The sequence below is a fragment of the Thamnophis sirtalis genome, unplaced genomic scaffold, assembly GCF_051295495.1.
Source record: "Thamnophis sirtalis isolate CommonGarterSnake01/CBP01778 unplaced genomic scaffold, rThaSir2_p1.2 scaffold_4, whole genome shotgun sequence".
NCBI classification, from domain to species: Eukaryota; Metazoa; Chordata; class Lepidosauria; order Squamata; family Natricidae; genus Thamnophis; species Thamnophis sirtalis.
In genome coordinates, this window is record NW_028261384.1 from 54,395,140 (window position 1) to 54,412,228 (window position 17,089).

General features: G+C 35.6%; 1 protein-coding gene across 1 annotated transcript in view; it reads right to left on the reverse strand.

Moving 5' to 3' along the window:
- The window catches only part of MRPL3 (mitochondrial ribosomal protein L3), a 53,219-nt gene that overhangs the window by 20,587 nt on the left and 15,543 nt on the right, over positions 1–17,089 (reverse strand). The window contains exons 7-9 of the mRNA XM_014071074.2: positions 12,684–12,792; positions 11,098–11,175; positions 9,607–9,684 (exon numbers count right to left, since the gene is read on the reverse strand). Of these exons, the coding sequence (XP_013926549.2) occupies positions 9,607–9,684; positions 11,098–11,175; positions 12,684–12,792 (265 nt within the window). The remainder of the gene's footprint in view (positions 1–9,606; positions 9,685–11,097; positions 11,176–12,683; positions 12,793–17,089) is intronic.

Below are 17,089 nucleotides of genomic sequence, written 5' to 3' on the forward strand. Positions count from 1 at the left end.
CAACAGCGTTCGTCGTTCTCCGTTCGTGTGTAACCCTTGAGAGAAGCCTGTAGCTAAGTGTCTGGATTCATGTAACTCTGTTTGGTATTTAGTTTGAGTGAAGACTTTTTGTAAGAGCCGTTTATCTATGTTTCTTTTGGGCTTGCAGCCAGCTTGAGCCAGGACTGATAAAGGCATTCCTTTTGCAAGCTGTGTGTGTGGCTGTCATTTGTGAACGAGCAAAGAGGGGGGGTCAGAACAATAATCAATTTAATAATCAAGTAAAAAAAATTACATATATTTATTTATATTTATATTCTTATAAATAGACTTAAGGTATTAAACCTGCAATATAAGTATTATATTACAAGTATTACTCATAGTAAATGCAATATCTATAATTTTTATATTTCTTATAATTAAATAAAAAGTAGATTAAGATTAGTATAACTGTTTATGTTAGTAAGAATTGTTAGACCATCATTAGCATATTATTAGATCATTAATTGTATTGATCAATTGTATAAATATGTATTATAAATTGTATAAATTGTATTATAACATAGGGTGTTCCATATTGTGGTCATCAATAATATTTAGTGAAGTAGGTAGAAGAATTGTGAGGAAGTGAGGTAAAGACAAAAAAAAAAGATAAAGGGGAAAAAACAGGGATGTATGGTTCTGTGGAAAAACTTTTTAAAAATCATTAAAATGACGAGTACAGCCACCAGTTATCAAAATGGGGGGGGGGACCACAATGATAGCATCCCCATCAGGACCACGTTCAGTAGAAAGCATGCTAGGAGGTGAGAAATCAGGCTCCACTTTAAATCTATAGAACGTGCAATCAACCCTAATATCAATTCAGGAGACAATGATGAAGATGCAGGAGATAATGACAAAAAGTCTTGAAGAACTTAAGAGTGATATGGGGGAGGTGAAAGGCGAGATATACAAACCAGATGATAAAATTGGTACAACACAGGAAAAGATAATACAAAATGAACAAAAAATAAAAACAGTGGAAACTAGAACGGAACAAATGGAAAAGAAACTAGATAAAACAGAAAGTAAAATGATGGCGATAAACAAAGAAGCGGAAGAGGCCATTATAAATTTAGAGATGGAGAGATCAAGGTTTTATCTTAGATTCCAAAATATAATGGATACTAAGGAGGAAGATCTTTCAAAGTTAATGGTCAAACTCCTGGCTGAACTTCTGCAAAAAAGCAAGCAGGAAGTGGAAAATGACTTGGACGATGTATATAGAGTCCACACAAACTATGCATGCAGACATAAACTTCCAAGAGAGATACATGTAAGATTTACAAGAAAAAAGACAAGAGATGAAGTCTACAGCAAAACAAGAGAAGAGTCTTTGGTTTATAAGGGAAAAGAAATCATAACATTAAAACAGATACCAAAACGGATAAGGGAACGGAGAAGAAACTACAATTTCCTATCGACCCAACTGCTCAAATAAAGAGTGATGTTTAGATGTCTTATCCCTGAGGGGATGCTAATAACCTGGCAGGAAAAAAAAACCCCATATTGACTCGCTGGAAAAGGCACAGGAATTTTGTGATCACTATATAATAGGGAAAGATGAACAAGATAGTAAGAGAGGAAGCAGAAAATAAGAGTCAGGAAGAACAGACATCAGAAGAAAAACTTAGGGAGCAGGATATAAGGGACTGAAGGGAAACATAACGTCAGGAGAGAGAAGGAGCCAGGACAAGAACACAAATCGAGACAAGAACAAGGAAAGGACCAAAACCAACATACATATAAGATGGAAAATAAAATAAAGATGATATCTTTGAACATCACTGGTATCAATTCACCGGCCAAGCGAAAACAAACATTAACAAGACTCAAAAGACAGAATATGGATATTGTCTGCCTACAGGAGATCCATATCAAAGAAAAATATGGTAATGTTTTAGAATGCCCCAAATTAGGAAAGCTGCATATGGCAGCACAAAATAAGAAAAGAAGAATTGTGGTATACATAAAAGATTGGTTAAATTTGAGGAAAATATTTAGTGATAGAAAAGGTAGATTTTTAATGACAGAAATAACAACAAATCAAAAAAGAATTCTGTTAGTGACAATTTATGCTCCAAATATAAACCAAAAAGAATTCTATAATAAATTACGTAAGAAAATAATTGAATCAGATTGGGAAAATGTCTGTAAAATAGGCAATTTCAATGCGGTGGTAGACAACAAAATAGATTATAGGAATACAAAGAATAATAATAATAATAATAATAATAATAATAATAATAATAATAAGAAGAAGAAGAAGAAGAAGAAGAAGAAGAAGAAGAAGAAAAGACGACAAGAAGAAGAAGAAGAAGAAGAAGAAGAAGAAGAAGAAGAAGAAGAAGAAGAAGAAAAGACGACAACTACAGAGTACCTTCTTTGAAATGGTGCAAGAATTAAATTTAAGGGATGCATGGAGACAGATAAATCCAAAAAAAAAGACAGCACACTTTCTTTTCCCATCCGCACAATTCGTGGTCCCGAATTGATATGGCATGGATGAACACAGAATTGATCAATAACATAGAATATATGGAGAGTTCGCCAAATACATGGGCAGACCACAATCCACTAATGGTAAAATGGAAAGGTCAGAGGAAAAAATTCAGATGGATGCTAAATCAGAGAATTGTAAAAGAAAAATCATATCGTGACCCGACAAATGCGTGCACAACAAAATCACGCCGACAAAACTGCGGCGCTAAAACCACGACGTCATCAACGCGCTGACAGAAGCGCGATTTAAGTTAAGGTAAGGGTTAGGGTCAGGGTTAGGTTTAGAGCACGCTTCTGTCGGCGCGCTGTTGTCGGCATGCTTCAGCGCTCATTCATCGGTGTGGTTTAGAACTTGCAGTTTGTCACTGCGGTTTCGTCGGGCGCGCTTTTGTCGTTCGCCCTTTTGTTGGTGAACCAAATCATATATACAAATGATGGATAAAGAATTAGATATTTTCTTTAAGGAAAACAAGAAAGATCAAACAACACTACAAAACCTATGGGATACCACAAAAGCCTATGTGCGGAGTATAACAAAAACATATATGGCAAGGAGAAATAAGAAAAAAAGGAAACAGCAAACATTATTATAGGAAAAGCTTAAAGAATTGAAGACCGTATTGCAGAAAGAACCACAAAATATTAAAATCAAAGAAGAGAAAGATTTGGTGAAACACAAAATCAATCTAACACTTCAAGGAGAAATGATACGTAATATAAAAATTGTGAAACAAAACTATTTCGAAATAGCAAATAAACCAGGTAGATGGCTGGTCTACAAATTGAAGAAAGAAAAAAACAGAAAGCTAATACAGCAATTACAGGATGAACATGGGAATTTGTTCCATAAGACAGAAGAAAAATCCATTTTTTTTCCCAAACTTTATACAGTCAGGAAAATATTTCAGAAAAAGAAATCCAAAATTATTTACAAGAGAGGAACCTACCAAGTATTTCAGAGGAAGCAAGAGAAATGGTAAATGAAAAAATAACTCTAACAGAGATAAAGGAGACAATTAAGAAACAAAAAAACAAAAACAAAAAAAATCACCAGGACCAGATGGGATCCCCGCAGAGATATATAAAAAATTTCAAGTCACTTTTGAGGAAATCATGTTAGAACTGTACAATGAAGTACTAGAACAAGCAAAAATGCCAACTTCATGGATTGAGGCATTTATAACATTAATTCCAAAAGAAGAAACAGATAATCAATTGATCCAAAACTATAGGCCAATCTCACTGCTAAATGTTGACTATAAAATATTAATGTCAATCATCGTGGAAAGACTTAAAAAATATTAAAGTATTCATTCAGATCAAAACGGATTCCTACCCAAAAGACAATTAAGAAATAATACAAGAATTATAATGAATGTATTAGAATATTATGAAGCTCATCCAGAAAAACAATTAGTATTAGTATTGGTAGACATGCAGAAAGCTTTTGATAATTTAAATTGGCAGTTTCTTATTATACAATTAGCTAATATGAAATTTGGAGAAAAATTTATTAGAATGATTAAGGCAATATATTCAAACCAGACAGCTAAAATAATGGTAAATGGAGATCTAACAGACAAATATAAATATAAATTAAGGGGTCAGACAACATGGATTAGGGAAAAAGAGGAAATAAAAGGGTTAAAAATTAAAAAAGAAAAATACAAAACTCAGGCATTTGTGGACGATATGGTTTTTATAATAGAACACCCCCTTGAAACAGGGAAAATATCAATTCAAGAAGTAGAGGAATTTGAGGAGGGGCCAACGTCGTGGCAATGCGGATGTGCGGTCTTGATGCTCTGAGACCGCAGCTGATACTTTTGTCGCTGGGTGGTCCAATCGGACCTAAACCGTTCCGAAGACACAGTGAACAGGAAGAATACGTCTTGCTGACCTCAGAGACATCGCAAAGTCCCTGATCGATGCAAGAGAAATTCTTCAAGCTGGCGACAAAAAATCCAGCCAAGGCTGACGAAGTCGGGGAGGCTCCAAAACAGAAGGATACAGAAAGAGAAAGTGTTTCCAGCTGGTGAGGAACTTTTACTGTTTTAAAAAGAGACTGCCCTTAAAAAACTTAAAATTAATTTAAATTGGAGAACAGAAGAATCAAGCGGAATTGGAATGGTTATCTTACTTTTAAACTGCTATCTTCATGGATGGAATTTATGCAAGCCTTTTAAAACGAATGGATTCTTATCTATTCTTTTCTTTTATTATTCTCTGTAACCTATGGACTAAAATTTTCCTCTTTCATTACTGTGGGTGTTCTCCTAACCCATTTAAAAATTGGTCTCTTTTTTCTAACTTGAAATACAAAAAAGATACAAAAAGAAATAAGGAAATTTGCAACAATAACACTGCTACTTGGAGGCTGGAAGATTTGTGTATTGGAAATGGAACACTTTTTTCTTCACTGATTGTTTTGGCTTGGCACTACAAGGTCTCACTGCTTGGTTATAGAGAGTGATAAGAAGGGAAGCAAACAGATGTCCCTTTGAAATATATCTTTAACCAGAGAAAAGTGAAAACAAAACATTTTTGTGAATCTATGCTTAATTTTATTAACCTTCCAAGCTAGAGCAGCTGTGTTTGTTAGTTAGCAATAGCAATAGGAGTTAGACTTATATACCGCTTCATAGAGCTTTCAGCCCTCTCTAATCGGTTTACAGAGTCAGCATATCGCCCCCACAGTCTGGGTACTCATTTCACCCACCTCGGAAGGAAGTCAACCTTGAGCCGGTGAGATTAGAACCGCTGAACTGCAGATAACAGTCAGCTGAAGTGGCCTGCAGTACTGCATCCTAACCACTGCGCCACCTCGGCTCTCTAGTTGGATATAAAAAAAACCTTAAGCTTGCAAAAGATATTTTCAGAAATACAGAAATTATCAAATACATATGAGATGAGATACATATGTTTGTTGACTGTGGAAGAGATGCACGAAAGTCTTTTTGTAACCAACTGATACACTTTCTACAGCATGTAAAGAAGGATGTTGTGTTTATTCTAAATAAAAAATTATTAAATAAAAAAGAAGTAGAGGAATTTGGTAAAGTTGCAGGCTTAAAAATAAATAAAAATAAAACAAAGATAATGATTAAAAATCTTACACAAAGGCAAAATGAGCAATTAGAGAGAGTATTGGAAATGCAAATAGTTAAAAAGGTAAAATATCTTGGAATCTGGCTAACAGCTAAATGTTCTACCATAAAAAAGACAATTATTCAAAATTATTACAACAATAAAAAAAGACTTGGAAAATTGGGCTAAATTACAATTATCGCTTATTGAAAGAATTGCAACCATAAAAATGAATATCCTACCAAAAATTTTATTTCTATTCTAAACTGTACCAGTAAAAAAAAATTTTTGTGGAACTAAATAAAATAATTTTAAATTTTATTTGGCTGGGGAAAAAAGCTAGGATAAAATTAAAATTACTACAGGACTCTAGAATTAAGGAGTATTTGGCCTCCCAGATTGGAAGCTTTACTCTATCAGGCAGCAGCGGTAACATGGCTCGAAGAATGGATAGTACTTTAAAATAAAAGAATATTGATGACTGAGAGGCATCAGCTAAGAGGGGCCTTACTAGAAATATGGATGAAAATCAAAATAAACTTCTACACAAAAATTTCCAGATGGATATCAACCATGGAAGCAATTATCTAACCCAATCTAATAGATTTGAATAGGATATTGACATACGAGTTATTGGATGGGCAAGGAAAACTTAAAAAACAAATCAGGAGTTAAAATTGCAAGGAATTGAATTAGGTGTGGCCGCACCTACAAATTCAAACAAACTACAAAAAGGACTTAGAACAGTATGGATTTCAAAACGAACAACAAAAATTGGACAAAATAGTAATAGGAACAGAAGAAAAAATGATTACAAAAGCATACAGTTTTCTGTTAAAATTCAAAATAGAGGAGGAAACCGTGAAGGAAACAATGATAACCTGGGCTAAAAACTGAATTGGAGCACTGGGAAAAATTATAAATTGACAATGTTGCATTTACCCCCGGCATGATTGGCCAAAATGTTTCCAAATAGATCTCCAAACTGCTGGAAATGTAACCACCAATAGGAAACCTTCTATTACATGTGGTGGACATGTCCAAAAGCCAAAGAATTCTGGACCAAAATTAAAAAATGGTTAGAAGAAATAATAGAACGAAAAATTGACATAAACCCTGAGCTGCTTCTTCTAGGAATAATAAAAAAAATATTAGTAATGATATCCAATATTTAATGCTCCATATAATCACTGCTGCCAGAATTTCATATGCCCAGATGGAAACTAAAAACCATTCCATCAAATGCAGAAATCATAAAAAGGTGTTAGAATGCTCACAAATGGGCAACCGATGGAACTAAGAGATAGAGAGGAAACAGAATAGTACAAAATATGGAATAAGTGGTATAACTGGCTTGAAAAGAGAGATAAAATCAATACATAAGGAACACATAGCAAACACAATGAAAAGCGATGGCATATATTTAGAAAGCAGTAAAGATGGAAATATTGTATACAGATGTATATATTGTAAAAATGAGGAAGTAAACCAAGAAAAATATGTATAAAATAATAGAATGGAAAAGCCGAAATCAGAAAAAATGATAATGGAAAGCTGTAAAAGATATATATATCGTGTGTGTGTGTGTGTGTGTGATTTTGTAGATTTTCACGGGTGTAGGTATGCTGGTCTTGTATTCAGGTCTTTTCCCGTGTAAGATTGATATTGTCTTGGCAACGTTTCGGCGAGGTCTCACTCGACATCTTCAGGCTAGTGTATACTTTTGTGTTGTAATGACCTGAGTGGTTGGTGGGGTTCGTTTTTTGACTAGGGCTAGTTTCCAGATGTCTGGTAGGCGAGAGGTATCGTCACATTTATTCATGTTGTGGGGGTGTTTTTCTGACCACACTTTAAACCGAGAACACCAGCCTGAAGATGGCAAAAATCCTGGAGTGTCAGGGAAGTACCTGAGGATTGAAAAAGGGCTGATGTGGTTCCCATCTCCAAGAAAGGGGGGGGGGGGAACAGACCCAGGAAACTACAGACAAATCAGCTAACAATCAATACCTGGGAAGATCCTTGAAAATATCATCAAAAAACTGATCTACAACTATTTAGAAACATATATAACTAGTAGCCAGCATGGGTTTGTTATAAACTGATCATGGCAAACCAATCTTATTTCTTTCTTTGATAAAGTGATTAAATTAATAGACCAGTGAAATGCTGTGGGCATAGTATACTTAAAATTTCAGTAAGGCATTTGTCAAAGTAGACAACAACCTACTTCTTGGTAAGCTAGAAAAATGTGGAATAGACAACATCACCATCAAATAGATTCTTAGTTGGCTGACAAACCGTATGCAAAAAGTAGTCCTTAATGATATTACATAGACATGGAAGGAAGGAAGCAGTGGGGTACCATAATGTTCCATCTTAGATTCAGAACTCTTCAATAACCTCAGAAATGACTTAGATGAGGGAATAGAAGGGGAACTCATCAAATTTGCAGATAACACTAAGCTGGCAGGAATAGCCAACATCCTAGAAGGCAAGCTCAGGATCCAAAAAGTTCTTGACAGACTTGAACAATGGACCCTATCCAACAAAATGAATTTTAAAGTGGAAAAAAAGCAGTTTTACATTTAGGCAGGAAAAACCAAAGGAATGTGTAGAGTAGACGAGACCTGGCTCAAAAACAGTAACTGTGAGAGGGACTTTGGAGTCCTAGTGGATGATCACTTGAATATGACCCAGCAATGTGCAATAGCAGCCAAAAAAACTAATACAATCCTGGGTTGTATAAACAGAGGCATAAAATCAAAATCATTTTTAGTATTTATTAGTACCATTTTGTAAAATCTTAGTAAGACCACACCAGGAATATTGCAATCAATTGTGGTCAGCACGCTACAGAAAAGATGTTTAGACTTTGGAAAAAGTTCAGAGAAGAGCAACTAAGATGACCAAAGGCCTGGAGACTAAAACATATAAAGAACGGCTGCAGGGTTTGGGTTTGGCTAGTCTTGAAAAAAGAAGAACTAGCGATCGATCACATGATAGCAGTATTCCAATATTTGAGGGGCTACCACAAAAAAGAGGGGGTAAAATTATTCTCCAAAGCACCAGAGGGTAGGACAACAATGGTTCGAAACTAATCAAGGATAGAACCAATTCAGAAATCAAGAAAAACTTCCTTAAGAAAGAACAGTGTAACAGCATGCCTTCAGAATTTTTGAGTGCTTCATCACTGGAGATTTATAAGAAGAAACTGGACAGCTGCTTGTCTAAAATAATAAAGGGTCACCTGCTTGGGCAGAGGGATGGAGTAGAAGACCTCCAAGGTCCCTTCCTGCTTTATTCTATTCTATATATGATATCATAAGTAGTTGATACTATCATATTCTCTATATAAGGCTGTGACAGTATGACATTTGCTCGTACAGCTACTAAGGATCTGAATAACTTTTAATTTGGGGTGGAGTGTTTGTTTTATTACTGAATTGAACACTGTAATGTCTTATTACATTTTTTTTGCAAATAAAGGGAATCTAGTACTGGAAAGAATTTTGGCTTGCTTTGAACAAGCAGTGCACTGGTACATGCTATTCAATGTTTCACCTTTGATTTCTCTTTCAGACAGCTAACAAAAACTCAGAACTTCAGTCTTCGCTTGTATAACATATGCAAACAAGAAACTTTGACATTTTTCTTTAAAGAGTTAGACAGCAAGACTCTTAAATTGTTAAAAGGGAAATGATACCTTATTTGTATGGCTTTCATACATTTCAAACTGCTTTATATATATTTGGGCTCTGTAGCTTTTAAGTAAAGATATAATAATGGTTTCTGTATGTGCATATAATTATAACACATGAAATAAACAAAGGTATCTTCAAAGGCTTTACTTGATTGGTAAGAGTAGTAATATTTAGCTTTTTCTAACAACACTAGGAAATAAGCAGAGATCTTTGTGACAGAGGATCTTATGTAACTGATAAGAAAATTAAGTATTTTGTAAGCCATTCTCTGTTCATATCTAAATACCAAACTTACCTTTACTAAGCAATTCCTATGACCAGGAACACTTCCATGTACATATAAAATATTGTGCTTCACATTGACCTGCCATATCTGTAAGATTAAAATCACCCAGTAAGAATTAATACTTGTTATTATTAATTTATAGCTAACTTTATTTTTTAAGTGAAAAAGACATGTTTTATGAGGAATTCTCTTAGAAGAACAGAAATTTAAGAAAAAGACAGCTATGTAATCTCTTTCAATAGAAATAAAAATGGTTATATAGTTGTTGTTTATGAGACATCTGTAAATATGGCAGGGACAAAAGTTTGTATTCCCTTAAATATGTCTGTCATCTGCATCAGTCTGGTTTGGAACTGCAACCAAGCAAGACAAACACAGACTTCAATGGATAATTAGAACTCCAGAAAAAACAATTGTTCCCAATCTGCCTTCCATTAAGGACCTGTATACTGCACGAACCAGGAAGAGGGCTGTGAAAATATCTACAGACCCCTCACATCCTGGACATAAAACTGTTTTAACTTCTATACACAAAATGATGCTATAAGGCACTGCATGTTAGAACAACTAGACACAAGACAGTCCTTCCCCCCCCCCCCCATGCCATCACTCTGCTAGACAATTAATTATCACAACACTGTAAAACTATCTAGAAAGGCAATATTACCATCACTATTCTTATCTTCACTATTACCTATCTCCTTATCTTCTTATGGCTATAACTTTGTTGCTTGTATCTTACAATTTATATTGTTTATTTAATATCCTAGTATGATTTATGTTGATTGCTTATTTAGTATCCATGACTATCGCTGTTGTATCGAATGTTTTATTATGAATATTTTTTTACAATGACTATGATAATGATATATCACTATTGTATGTACACTGTGAGCCTATGCACCGGAGACAAATTCCTTGTGTCTAATCACACTTGGCCAATAAAGAATTCTATTTCTAATTCTAATAAGTAGTTTGCAACACTAAATAACAGCCTATCTAAGCATTCTTCAGCAACTCAGAGACTTTCTGCATTCAAATTTATAGATTTCATGATTATCTTTGTGCCATAGAAAGCTTGTGTCAGTTTCTGATCACTTAGAAATATGATCAGGGATTATTGAATTTATACATACATCTATATACCACTCAATTTGTTCAACAGCCCAGTGGTGGATAATCTTTAATAGTATAAACTATGCTTGGACAAGGTAGCCACGTGAGAAACTTTTTTGTCTTTATTTCTGGACTCCATTAACAGCCACATTGGCAAAAAGAGGATTAAGAAGGTCATTCTCTAGCTTTGAAGAAGTGTAATGTTTTCATCGTATGAGAACCAAGGCTTTATTTTTCAAGTCAGGTGGAAATGACAGTGGCTTCTTCAATTACTTATTTTGAATTTCTTGAGAGAAATATGTAAACTTTACTATTACACATAAATCATTGTGCACTAAGAAGTTAATTTATCATATCAGATGATATATTCTTCAGCAGCCTTACCTTTAGTCCCCTAGTTGTCCGATAGAAGTTTCCTAATTGTCCTGGCATTTTCTTTCCCTTGAAGACCTTTGAAACACCCTGTCTCAAAAATCAAAGTAAAGTTAGACAAAACTTGGTTTTATTATCCTGCATAGGAGTACCATGGAAGAATGGAGCCCATTAAATGACTAGTATGATTGCATTCTTCCCTGTTAATATCCTTGACTTATGAGCCTTTGCCTCACAACAGTTCAAATTAATCATAGCTTCCAAAAACAACAGTTATGAACCAGAGAGCTTGGCAACCTTTGTGTTTATGACTGATTGCCAAGGGCCCTGTGATCATATGATTGGTATTTGCTATATTCTTTACTGGTTTCTGTGGAAATTGGCAGTGAAAATTTCAAACACAAGAGATGAGGATTTGTGTCAGCCTCTACTTTGCTTGCTTGTTATCGGCTGCCATAGAAACGGGGAGGGAGAGGGCTTGTGGTATTTAGGGGGGAATTACTGGTGCTGGAGGAGTTATCAAGAAGGGAGTTTTGTTCTCACCATCTTCTGCGCATGCTGATGGCTCGTGTTTGGGCTTGGTCAGGGTAGGCCGTCTATATATACCAGCTGAATGAGGCCACTTGAAGATGCACCCCACATGACACCTTTGGGAGTTGCAGATTGGACATTGGGTTGGGGTAATTGGGGGAGGGTGCTGGGTAAACATTTGATATGTATGTTTGCACCTTTTTGGCTCAGATTTTGCTTTTCTTTCGCTGCTTTCTTTTCATAACAAGTAAAAGTACTTTTATTTCTGCGCAAATGGAGTTGGGAGTTTTCTTTCTTGGTTATTGAAGGATTTTACCCAATGACATTTGTTCCATTGTGTATCAAGGGATTTTCCCTCCCCTTTTTGCAGGGAGGGGAAATCCTCCCATGTGCTTGAGGAACAAACCTCAAATTTGGAGAAACCACTGGTGAAGCTAGTGCAGAGCCTTTCAGAATGCTGGCTTCCCTAGCATTTTCTCCTCCAAAAAGAAGAATTCTAGCAAAAGAGGTGGATTCTGGGGGAAGAAACCACTAAAGGTTTTCAACCTTCCAAACTATCATGGGAATGTGTCCACGTGGAAAATGGAATGAGTTGCTTTTTAAAGTAAATAGATCTGCTATGGTGCAGAAAGGGTTTGTGAAGCTAGTCGGTATAGCTTGGTGATGCCTCCCAACCTACAGCAGGTTACTGTGTATCAGTGGGTGATGTCATACAATGGGGAGAGCTTGGATTGCAGTTGTTGAGCAAGGTAGTTGCAAGGCCCTTTGTTTAATGACTACCATAATTTATGAACAAAATTTGGGGCTCCACTGTGGTCATTACGTCAAGGACTAACTTATACTAACAGATAATTAGGCACATAGAGAGGTTTCCGCATGGCAATTTATACAGTTTTCAAGAAATGTGATAAAATTTACTCAGAATCTGTATCACTATCAATTTGTAGGGGGGCAGAATTTAGCTTATGAAGATTTTGATATTACCAAGATGTCTCAATTCAGTATATGCTTTAAATTTGTATCTTCTTTGAACTGATCAACATAATATAGATAATAAGAATACTTGCAGAATTAGAAATTGATCCAGGTCGTCTATGTGTTTTAGTTTGGCCATGGGAAGCAGGCTGGCCAGAAAATCCCCATCTTTTCATGACTCCTTGGAAACCTTTGCCAATTCTGAAAGCAAGCAAGCCAAGTTAAATATTTTTTTAAATATTCATAAACCAATTTGATAGCAGAATTATATTTTCTAGTAGAGTTATTATATAAGTTGAATATTCAGCATAAGACTTTTATAGAATGTTGCTGTGAAACCTGTATGTGCTAATTAAAAATAAAACTACTGTTTTTACCTTTCAGTATAAATTAACAGTTGGCAGATTTTAGTTATCTTTTTTTCAACAAAACAAGGCAATTGTTTGTTGGTAATTATGGCTTTTTTTATTAGACATACATAGTTTCACAGATTTCTATACTACTGTACGTGTCACTAGTCATTATTGGGAATTATATGTTTTAATTTTCTATTTATTTTGTACTGACCCATAACTGTTATCAAATAAATTAAACATTTAAAATGAGTTTTGTAACCTGACCAGCAAACTCACTTTAGGCATTAAAATTTAAACATCTTTTTAGAACTGAAATATACTCTATTTATCAGCTTTTACTTCTAAACTCTAAACTTTTACTTCTGATTCAGATAGAGAAAAAAAGGAACCATACTTGTCATGCCAAAACTTATAACTTTAGTATAAGTTTCTATAAGTTTATTATAAGTTTCCTAGTGGCCAGAGACAAATATGCCCTAACTACATTGTCTAAAGCTGACTCCGCCCATTTACCCATCAGCCCGCACTCAAACCAAGTGCACGCTGGGAATCCAGAATCCATTTCCTTCAGCATTTGGAGAAGGCAGAAGCAGCCATTTTAATCTGTGGCACAAAGTCATCCAAAAACAAACCAACATCCCCCACACAGAACATTTTTATGTTCAGTAGCAACTTAATGCTATCTTTCTTATATTTGAGTCTCATTGTATGTATCCCTATTTTCCTCAGTTTCACCATACCTTGGAGCTATTCAGAAGATGTGTGGTCCTAGTTTTAATTGTTCTGTATCTTCTGTAAGAAAGGCAACAGTCTAAAAAGATTGTAAGCAGGATGGGAAAAGTCTCTGAGAATGTTATACAACTTCCTCAAGCAGCGAGATGCGAAGATGTTATCAAGGGCTGGCAGCTGGAGCCCAGTGATATTCTGGTCAGTTTTCATGATTCTCTGTAGAGCTTTTTTATCCGCTGCAGAGCTGCTCCCATACCATGCAAAAATGCCGTATATCTCAATAGTGCTGCGATGGTAGGACAGAAGTAGATGCTGAGATAGATTTATCTTCCTTAGCATTCTCAGGAAGTACAGCCTCTTCTGTGCCTTCTTCACAAGCATGTTAGCATTCATGGTCCATGAGAGGTCTTCCGAGATATAAGTGCCCAGAAATTTAAAACTACCAACCCTCTCCACCTCTTTGCCATTTATGTGCAATGGTAAATGTACATCTTTCTTCTTTCTGAAGTCAATTGTAAATTCTTTAGTTTTTTTGGTGTGAAGTATAAGATTATTTTCTTTACACCACAATGTCAGCCTTTGTACTTCCTTCCCACCTCGATAGGGAAGACAACTTTTTAAAGAAACAAGCTACTCAGCACCACTACAGGCTAATGACAAGCCCCAAGCCTACAAAGGAGAAAGCTTCAAGCAAAGTTGCACATGTGATAGCAGACTCCTCACATCCAAGGTACTTGACCGGCAATTTATTCCATAAGATCCCATAGCCTTCATGCCAGAGCAGTCGAAAAAGGACCAGCTGAAACTGGAGACTCCCAAAAGATATGACTACTCAACACCTTTTTACTACAGCAATGCACAATCGGCTACAACCATCATAGACCTTGCCAAGTTCCTTGCACGATGTGAGCTAGTCACACAAGGATTTGAAAGGTTCGACAATTGTCCAGAAAGCTATCGGGCTTGGTGATCATCCTTCCAAAATGCCATCGGAGACTTGGATCTGTCGTATAGTGAGAGATGGATTTAATAATGAAATGGCTTGGAAGTGAATCTGCTGAGCATGCAAAGCAAATCAGGGCAATAAATATAAACTACCCTGAAACAGGCCTTAGAACCATCTGGGACAGACTTGATGAGTGCTATGGCTCAGCAGAAGCAGTGGAGAATGCACTGTTCAAAAGACTTGATAGGTTTCCCAGAATACCTAACAGAGCCTATCAAAACTTAGGGAACTTAGCAACTTACTAATGCAACTTCAAGTAGCCAAGTTGGAAGGGGACTTGCAAGGACTTGCGTTCCTTGACAGAGGACGTGTCAACTCCACTGTATAAAAGTTACCCTATAATTTACAAGAGTAGTGGATCACACATGGCTCCAAATACAAAAGATAGCACAATGTTCCATTTTCCCTTTCTCTGTTTTTGTGAACTTTGTGTGCTAACAAGCTAAAACAAGAAATGACCTGAGCTTTGTCATGTGCTGCTCCTTCAGAATGTAATCATCGCAAGTTATACAGTTCTTATTTCAGAGTTCCCATCCACCTTAAATTTTCTGCTTCAGCTAACTGCGGCGCGCATAACCTATGCACAATATTGGAAAAAAGAAAATACACCACCAGAGCTAGATATAATCAGAAAAGTGTTGGCCTGTGTGGAATCAGATAGGCTCACTCTTGAACTTAAAAATAAAGGGGAATCAGAATATTTTGAAGTCTGGAATAGATTTTATGACTGGTATAAGACAAGGTGACAAGACTGGAACAAACTGTATATACTGTAATTGGACAGAAGGATTGATAATGTATTAAGTAGGCTAATTGTCAATAGTTGTGACTAGCTGTATTTAATGTGAATGTATAGTCACTCCAACTTCGCGGTACTTCATTGTTTTAAATGTAAAAATAAGAAAAATATATGGGAAAAAAACAATTCTGTTTAGGGTTGATTTTAATGATTTATGCATATTTTTTTAATTTCACGTAATTTTTCAAATTCCCAGCTTTCCATGATGTCCAGTTCCAAAGTTACAGTTAGTTATATAGTTCTTATTTCAGAATTCTGATCCACCTTAAATTTTCTGCTTCAGCTGCTGTGGGGAAGAGCGACGGGAGCCATCTTGGTCTTTTGTTCTTTCTTAATGTCCAGTTCCAAAATTGCAGCTAGTTTCTTCTTTCTTTCTTTCTTTCTTTCTTTCTTTCTTTCTTTCTTTCTTTCTTTCTTTCTTTCTTTCTTTCTTTCCTTCCTTCCTTCCTTCCTTCTTTCTTCAAAAATCCCGATCTGATCATCAATATTATTTATTCTCTCAAGATTCTTTGCCTTTTCCAAGTTTGATTTATGGCTGTGGGTTAGATGAATTTTCTTATCAGTCTTTCATCTCTTCCTCACACTCCTGTTCATTTGCTTTGGCTGGAAGTCAGCTTCTTGTGCAGCATGTTGCCATGCTGCCGCCCCTACTCCAATTCAGAGGGCAAATCTTCAACCTGTGAGGGACTGTTGCCTCCCCCTGGGTCTGATGAGATGCTGCCCTTTCTTCGCCCCTCCTCCAGGAGGGTTTCAATCTAAAAAAGATCTCGGAGATGGTTTGTCAGACAGGGTTCATGTGAGACTCTTAAGAGCCCACACACCCCCACGTCTGTCCTGCTGGAGAACTTCCAGTTTATGAATCAATTAAATATGTTTTGTGAACAAAAAGCTATTTTAAAGAAATATGTATATATATTAAAGGAGAAATGTTTAGAGAAAGCCAAAACATGATGCAACGACATTTAATCTTGGATTGTTGACCATATATGTCAAGTTCAATCAAGCAATATAATTCCTGGTGGCAAAGAACTAAATGTCCATTTCAGTATTTTCATCTAGTTGCCCTTTTTTACAAAACAGCAAAGATGGGAATTATCCACATAGTCCATAAATAGTGACTTTGATGGGATAAAATCGAAAAGCAATTTCAACACACAAATTGCATACATATAAGTGGCAGTACTCTTAGAACCATTTTTCTTTCTGTGTCTGTTTCAAGTTTTAAGAACTTGTAAGAATACAAAAATGGAAATCTTCAGCTGTTAAGAGCCTGTAGATGGTTAGTTATTATTGTGCTACCTACACTGCCTCTCTTATGGATCCTTTCAATGTAATACATTTATCGCATGGACCTATTTTTCACATGATGAAAAATTAGGCAATGAAAACTAATACATTGCCTTCGGGACCTTCAGACCTTTAAGAGACTTTTTTTATCTGTATTCTCCTTATATTTGGAATAAATCCTGCATTTATGTGCTCTATCTCACTAGACATAATGTTAACACAATACACATTTCTTTACAGGTGGAATTTATTTTTCAATACAGAATATGAAACTAACTTGATGTTAAAAAAAGTTAAATATATAATGCTTTGACTGACAAT